We start from the raw sequence: 7,432 nt of genomic DNA, 5'->3' as shown, positions 1-7,432 counted from the left end.
TTACGGATTTGAATGTTTTATTGTAAACCTTATTATAGGTTCAACACAGTGGTGTCACAGCAAAGCATTCAACTTCTGTCATCACAGCACAGCTCTGGCAGAACACAGAGTCGAACTTCACTGCAGTACAGTTACTGTTTCAGGGAGAGCTGTTCAAATCCCCCATGTGAGGTGTTCAAACAGCCTCTGCGGCAAAGGAAAGCAACAGGGAGTTTTGCTTGTATGAGGTTTGCAGAAATAGACCTCGGTGATGTGGCCACTCAGAGGCCTCCCAAGTTTTGATTCCATCTGTAGCCAAAGATTTTCTTCAAGTCTTCTGCTGTCTAAACGTCCTACGATGTGGGTAAGAATTCATTGCTGAAATACAATTAAATGTTTTAAAGTCTGAATAATTAACTTGGGAACTTAGTTTATGTCAATTTCTGAAGAAGTTTCTATTAATTTATAGTTAATATTTAATCTGTCAAATTTTCAAGTTTAATTATCCATGATTGAAAAACATGATGACTTACAGTAATACAAAACGGGTGCTAAGAACGCACAAAGGTCTTGATCACAACGCAAACTAATGAAGAATGGGATTCATCAAATAGCCTGGAAATTTAACACGTCTATCCAGCGTGTGTGCATACACGTATGAGCACATGCAAACAGATTCCTAAAACTCTCTTCAGGCTTAAGGCAGTTCTGTTTCATACCAATTAACAAGTTGAATCTGCCAATTTGAAGCAGAATGTGAAAACTAGCTACAGACTTGTTACTTATGTTCTCTTATATAAACAAGTATGATTAATTCATTTACTATGATTTATCCAGATGTTTGTGCTTCTTTATACGTTAAAACTAAAGTAACCAGATCTTAATGATTAGATATGATCATTTTAAAGATATTTAAAATATTTAAAACACTGAAATGTTTGCCAGGTAAGGGATTTGTGTTTGGGGTTTTTTTTGTGTAAAATGACTGTAAAACACAAATCTCATTATTTCCTCAGAAAAGGAGCAAGTCATTTGGAGAATCTGGTAAGCACTGAAAACTATGCAGGAATTTGTATGGGCTGATATTTACACATTAAAAAAAGCTCATATTGCTTTACCTAAAAAAGAGAAAAGGCAGAGGAAACTGCAACTTAGGTTTGACTTAGGTAATACTTTTAAATATAAATTAAAAGTCCTGCAATAGTGAAACTAAGCTGCACAGAAGAAATTAATGATTTATACAATACCCTCAAACAAGTACAGAATACTTAAGAAATTTTAAGCCACTGATGTTTCTCTCATGAATTCCTCAAGGACAGTCACTACATTTCTGGCTTCTGGCATTTCTGCATGCTCTACTTTAACAATCTTCAAAAGGATGTCTCCACTGCCACAGTTCTTTAGAAACATGTAACACTTGAACAAGGCGTAGTGGTTCATTTCAGCCTGGCGGATGAACCTCTTCAGGTTGTTGATGTCTTGTATAGCCTGGCAAAAGAGTAACAGAGCATTTTCTTATCCTTCTACATGGCAAGAAAACATACTATCATGTGGAAAAGCGGAGGAAGAATAGCAGGAGAAGCAAAAGCATTTCCAATAGGAATTTTGTATTACTACTCAAGAGCCATGTAAGAATTGAGTACTGTCTTCAATACATATTACCACCATTATTTTAACAATTCAAAACGTGTGGACACCACAACTTGATCATGTCCAAACTTGTATGAAGAGTTCTCCTCTTGTTATGACAGATCACTTAACGAGCATGAACTCTCTCTCCATGTTACCCAATTACACAATAATGTACGTGCACAGTCCAAATTAACAGTATTAAGAAAAAAAAAAAAGTGGGCTTTATTTTAAGTATGAGAAAATGCCTTTGGAGTACTCACTGAAGAAACTTTCACACTACTTTATGTTCTGGTCTTGTCAACTACAGCAAGCCAGTCCTCACCTTAAACTTCAGAGTTAATCAGTTAATGATGTATAGACATCATAAGTAACCGAAAACTTTTCTTTGCTGAAAAAGGAGTATTTGCTCCCTCAGTAGTACTGATGTCTTCTCCAAATCTGTAACATATATGAACAGGTACCTTCAATTTAAAGTTTTCCAAAATCTGCTGGAAGAGAAACGGATTTCCACCTTCAGCACCGTTCAGAAAAGCATGCATCCAGTCCTCACAGAATCTGTTGCTTCCTGTTAAGTGTTCAGGAACGCAAAGAAGAGATAAGAAAAACCAAAAAAGCTCAACATAAATATATACCTGCATTCACCTGGTTTAATCACTTTCACATAATGACTGATAATAGTATACCCGGGCCAAGAAAAACAATACATGTGGAAAAGACAAGCAAACATAGCTACAGTGATTACATGAAATTCTGTTCCAATTGTTCAATCCCTTTTCATAACATTTGTCAAAAATACAACAGGGAAAAAAAAAGTTTTGCAGCTTCCCTGAAGTGTAAAAGTCATAGTTTCATGGTCCGCAAACTAAATGCACTGTGGATTACCAACCATTTTCAAACCAGAGTTCTGGCGTATCAGGTAAAACAAGCTACTCTGCTCCCTCACAGGAAACCAGGTGGTGTAGTTTCCAGCCAGAGTCCAAACTTTCTGGGCACAAACCTAGGAGCTTCTGAATATTCTCACCTCTCATCAGCTGAGGAATACAAGTGGGTAGCATGAAGAAACATTCACAGCTGTAATCTCACCTGCATTATGCAACTGAGGCTGAGGTCCACCGCAGTCTATAATCATTGACTTGTGCTGTTCCTCAGTCATGGCAATACACAAGGAGGTCATCGTTTCTTCCTGAACAAGTCCTTGGAGGCTGGCAGCTGCCAGAAACCTGACACAAAAAGCTCTCGTGAACCGCTTGCTACTTTACAATTCCTGGACAGCAAGGAGGAGGGTGTCATTCGCAAAAGCCAAGTTACGCACAGCTTCCTTGGCCTCAAAGTATCTTTACCTGCTGATGTCTTTTTCTGTTCTTTCATCTGCGTTTTTTACTTCTACAGGAGTATAACTCAAAGCCTTACAACAAACAAAAAAAAGAGAATAGCTGGATGCAACTTTGATATTACTTCTGTTGCTATGTTGCAGTTACTAGCAATAAATACATAATGTAGTACTTTAAGAACTGTTCTTTTCAGAGAAAGAGTAGAAGCTAAGGGAATACTCCACGCTAGAGTCGTTGCAGCTGGTTTTTCATTAAGAAGAAATATATCGGTTTTAGTCTGTTTGCTATTCCATCCAAACCCTTCTCAAACTCAGGGACTAGAGCTACAATTAATTTATTTTCTGTTTCCAGTGAATTACATGAGGCACATACGCAATATAACATCCCTTTTGGTTCAGAGGAATTATAGCAGGGACAGTTTTCTTATGCTGTTTCTAATTTTCTCATTCTAATTTCAAGTTGGATGCTACTATGTATTTTAAAATGAGTTAACTATGAAATTTGATAGAAAAAATTGCTATGCGCTTCCTTAGCATAAAGCAGCCAAAAAGTACTTGCCCCAAATTAAAAAAAAAAAACCCAAACCAAAAAAACACGTTGTTCCTCATTTCCTCCTGGCTAGGAAAGCAAATGCACGAAACTTTAAACATGTTGGAGTCACTGAGATTCCTTCTGAACTTTTTTAGTTATCCAGTTTGAAATACACTTACAGCATGTAACAAGAAGGCGAGTTTCTCCTGGAAGAGCTGTACTACTCTCTGAATAGGGCATATGGCGTTCTCAAACCAGCTTCTCAAGTAGGGGTTAACATAGGTCTCCAGGGTTTTTTGCTGTAACAAGTTGAAATGTTAAAACTTTAACTACAAATTAGATTGCTACACAAATAGAAGCCTATTAATAATTTATTCAACTAGGATGTCAGATCCTTCTTGATTTCAAACCACAGTAGACTAAAATAATGATTTTGACATTTAAAGCCACACTGAAGTGGAACATCAGCAATGAAGGGTTTTACATTTTAATAAACAGACAGAACTGTAATATTATGGTATATATTGAGCATATATAGTATACATACTGAGCAAAGACCACGCAACAGCAGAAGGGATGAGACAGACTTACAATGCATGGTTTCCATTAGAAAAAATTGTGACAAGAAAAACACTAAAAATCCTTCCTTAACATTCAGAAGCGATAAGAATCTAGGTGAACATCGGCAATTTTCCTGTAGGCTGTTACATTTTATTAGTCATTTTCCTCTCTGAATCTAACTGCAAGCAGCCTTTACAAAGGCACAAAAAAGTCTCACCCCTTTATTTATTGATTTGTGTGGTTAATTGCACTTTAGACGTTCACTGTCACTACAGTGAATCAAGTATCTCTCACAGTGTTTCATACTGGAACTTACAACACCTATTTTGTTTCTATAGACTAAATCTTCCAGATTTTCTTAGTAACGTCTTTGCAAAAATAGTAATTTTCACCTCTTAAAAAAAAAAAAGTTAAGCCTTACCTCCAAAGCAAGGTTTATCTTCAGACTTTGAATGTATTTGTCCAGCTCAAGTCTGAAAGTATCTTCTTAAGGAAAATAAGGTGCATCAGTTAAGACCTGCATTTTTCCCTTGCAGTATATGGCTTTTATTGACATTTTCAGTTACTGGAAGGCATGCACAAATGGGCTGATTTCAAGTAGGAAAAAGACAAAATGAGAACATAATTTTTACATCATCTCCCTTTCCACATAGATAAAGAAAGTTAACGAAAAGGATATAGTTCCAAACCTTTCTCTGAGCCACCTAAGAAACAAACCACATATTCTGGAGCATTCATGTCTGATTCCAGTGTTGCCATTTCTAGAAGATTTTCTTGTTGGAAATGACAGTAGTAACAGCCGATTTTATTTTCTGGTATGCTACGCAGAAAAAAAATAATAATTATTTTGTTACAGATACATCACAATAATTAAGTGCAAGAAGCAGACACACATGCTTGCTGTAAAGAATTTTCACCCACTAATACTGGTAGCTCCTATGGTCATATAGCTCCTAGACCTTTTTTCCTCTGTGATGCACTCAGGGTAGTTTAAAAGGATATAGTCATAAACACATGTAGTATTTTTAAATTATTCAAGGAGTAAGTTATTTACTACAATATTTTTCTCAAAGCTACGTAGAAAAAGAGGAAAGTGCCATTGTGTAAAGCTGTTATTAGCAGCAGCAATAGACTTGACAACATGGAATCAGGATTAAACCCAAGTGCAGCAGCAGATGCCAAGATGTGCAATGCTGCCAATGTTTCTTACAGTTTCTGATTCACAAATAATTTTTAAAATTTACCTCAGTCCCACTAACGCTACATTCCCCATTCCTTCAAACAAGGCTCCTTTAGTAAGACGCTTAGCGATAAAACTGCGCAATTCAGTCTCCGCTTCAGCTGGTAAGTTAGTGTCCAGCAAGGAAAGGCTTTAAAAAACCAAGAAGAAATCATTAGCAAAAAGCAAATGTTATGGTTTTGTTTCTCTGAACAAGTGCAGAACCACCTGCGTCTCGAAGGGGGACTACAATGATCTCTCTCTGGCTTAGAGCGAACTCTCTCTGTGACTTCTGGCCCATCAGAAATGCTTTCGGTGGTTTGCCCACTAGACCAGAAGTCCGGAGTTGTGGTGTCAGCTGATGCTCAGCAGCTACGAACAAGTCACTGCCCCTCTTTGTTCCTGTGTTTCCCTGGTTGTAATACAGAGCAACAGCTCCATTACAGAGCTCGTGGAAACATGTCCAGTTAACATTGCTTAATATATTTTAATTACCTACATGAAGATCCAAGTCAATACAGAAGTGTCAAGTATTAGTAGCAAAGAAAATAAGAGTTCAAACTCAAAGATGATAGTTTAACACGTTATTTGAGCTCTGTAGCCATGTCCATTCCCTAAGTATTCCCGAAAAAGCACACGGGGGACTTCAGTATGCTTCCATAGAGGTGTCTGGTTTGACTGCAAGGTACCTGCTTGCCAGTCACTTAACAGCAATAGGGCAAAGGCTTCAAAACGGAGTGTGAGAGGCGATAACGCGGTTCTGCAGATTGGCTCTACCTGAAGTCTTCGGTGGAGGGTGTCTCTGCGGCCGCGCTGCTGGGGCTGCCATCGCCGCTGGCTGCTCCCTGCGGGGACCTGAACACCAAGCCATCCTTAGCTTCGGTCGTGCGGCGCTAACACAGGGAACCGCGCGCGGAAAGGTAGGGCCTGGGGGCGCCTTAGGGCAGGCGCGGGGAATCGGGACATGACGGGAGGGGAAAAAATCTCTTCGGGGAGAGAGAGAGGGCAAAAATAAAGCGCATGCGAGCAGCTGGGAACTGACGAGGCCTGGGAGCGGCCTCCTCGCGGGGCGGCCCCAGCGCCCACCCGCCTCACCTGCAGCCCCGGTAGCCGTAGAGGCTGTGGTAGGTGCTGCCGTGCCGCTCCGGCCGCCGCTCCTCCCCCGCCCCGCCGGCCTCCTCGCTGCTCTCCGGCTCCCGCTCCTCGCCATCCGGCAGCGCCGGCAGCATCCCGGACCCACCACCGGGCCGCGCCTCGGCCCCGCCGCCGCCCCTCGCCGCCCCGGAGGCTGGGCAGGGCGGGCGGCTCCCCCCGCCCCCGGTGGGTGTACCCGGGCGGGGAGGAGGGAGGGCAGGCGGATGAGGTCTCGCCCAGAGAGCGGTGAAATGGCTGGCGTGGCGGCAGCTCCCCCTTTCGTGTAATTTACTGAAAAATGCGATATCGACGCCATAGTGCGTGTACCAATGCAGGCGGTCTGTCAAAAGCTGCTCACTGACTCAACGGCGGGACCCGCTCAAATCACATTTGACAGGATTGGCCATGCGGCCTGTTCTGAAAGAGCCTGCTCTGCTGCTGAAATACTTTTTCACGTTTGTTAGCTCAGCCTTGTAACCTGCAGGCGGTTAGTTACTGCCATCCCAAAACTGACCAGTGAACTTTTTCTGGATTTCTACAAATCTGTTTGCAAAGGTAAGCATGTGAGATTAAGCCCCCCCAAAGCAGTTTTCCATATAGCACCAGGCTATGAACTCATTTTAACAAAGTAAAAGGGTGTTGATATTTCATGGGGTTACGGTGTTACCCAAGGTGTGGTAAACGTCCTTGTGATTAAAAAATGCACTAATTTAATGTACTTCTGTAGCTTTCCCTTTCAATAGACACCTGGCCCTTTTATTGATTCAGTTTACTAAGGCAACGGTTGTTAAGTGTCATAAATAGATGGTAGCAAGGCACGAAATGGAGACCAGATACTTTTCTTTAATGTTTGCAGCGAAGGGAAGATATTTCTTACATAGTGTTGCAATTTTTGATCGATGTCAGTATCTTCATGCAGCAAAGACCGCTGAGGACAGCAGAAGGCATGAAAAAAATGTCATCTGTTGCTGGGCCTGCTGTTCAGGCTGATCAATATGATAATCTTGCAGTTCCCACAGACAAGCGCTGCTGGGACGCGAGGGCT

At 41.1% G+C, this 7,432-nt stretch overlaps 1 protein-coding gene across 3 annotated transcripts; it reads right to left on the bottom strand.

Moving 5' to 3' along the window:
* On the bottom strand, positions 1 to 6,528 carry C15H17orf75 (chromosome 15 C17orf75 homolog). 3 transcript variants are annotated; one of them, XM_054221276.1, is made up of 10 exons: positions 6,349 to 6,528; positions 6,031 to 6,108; positions 5,279 to 5,404; positions 4,714 to 4,854; positions 4,456 to 4,513; positions 3,653 to 3,772; positions 2,952 to 3,016; positions 2,695 to 2,831; positions 2,073 to 2,176; positions 1 to 1,467 (listed from the first exon to the last, which is right to left on the bottom strand). In XM_054221276.1, exons 1-10 carry the CDS (start codon positions 6,480 to 6,482, stop codon positions 1,258 to 1,260), a joined length of 1,173 nt encoding a protein of 390 aa, XP_054077251.1. In that variant the 5' UTR covers positions 6,483 to 6,528; the 3' UTR covers positions 1 to 1,257. The 3 variants fall into 3 exon arrangements, with proteins under 3 accessions (XP_054077251.1, XP_054077253.1, XP_054077252.1); XM_054221278.1 differs by lacking the exon at positions 5,279 to 5,404; XM_054221277.1 differs by lacking the exon at positions 6,031 to 6,108.
* Positions 6,529 to 7,432: the final 904 nt, after the last annotated feature.

Source organism: Rissa tridactyla, chromosome 15 (assembly GCF_028500815.1).
Source record: "Rissa tridactyla isolate bRisTri1 chromosome 15, bRisTri1.patW.cur.20221130, whole genome shotgun sequence".
NCBI lineage: Eukaryota > Metazoa > Chordata > Aves > Charadriiformes > Laridae > Rissa > Rissa tridactyla.
Note: the sequence above shows the minus strand (reverse complement) of the source record. Positions and strands in the feature narration are given on the sequence as shown.

What these genes read in the sequence shown, in the direction of transcription:
- C15H17orf75 (XM_054221276.1), bottom strand. Translation starts at nt 6,482, where the DNA reads ATGCTGCCGGCGCTGCCGGATGGCGAGGAGCGGGAGCCGGAGAGCAGC. An exon ending in TCAGAGAAAGGTTTGGAACT is followed by an intron (nt 4,514 to 4,713) that starts ATATCCTTTTCG and finishes TTAAGAAGATAC; the next exon opens with TTTCAGACTTGAGCTGGACA. An exon ending in GCCTCAGTTGCATAATGCAG is followed by an intron (nt 2,177 to 2,694) that starts GTGAGATTACAG and finishes AACACTTAACAG; the next exon opens with GAAGCAACAGATTCTGTGAG.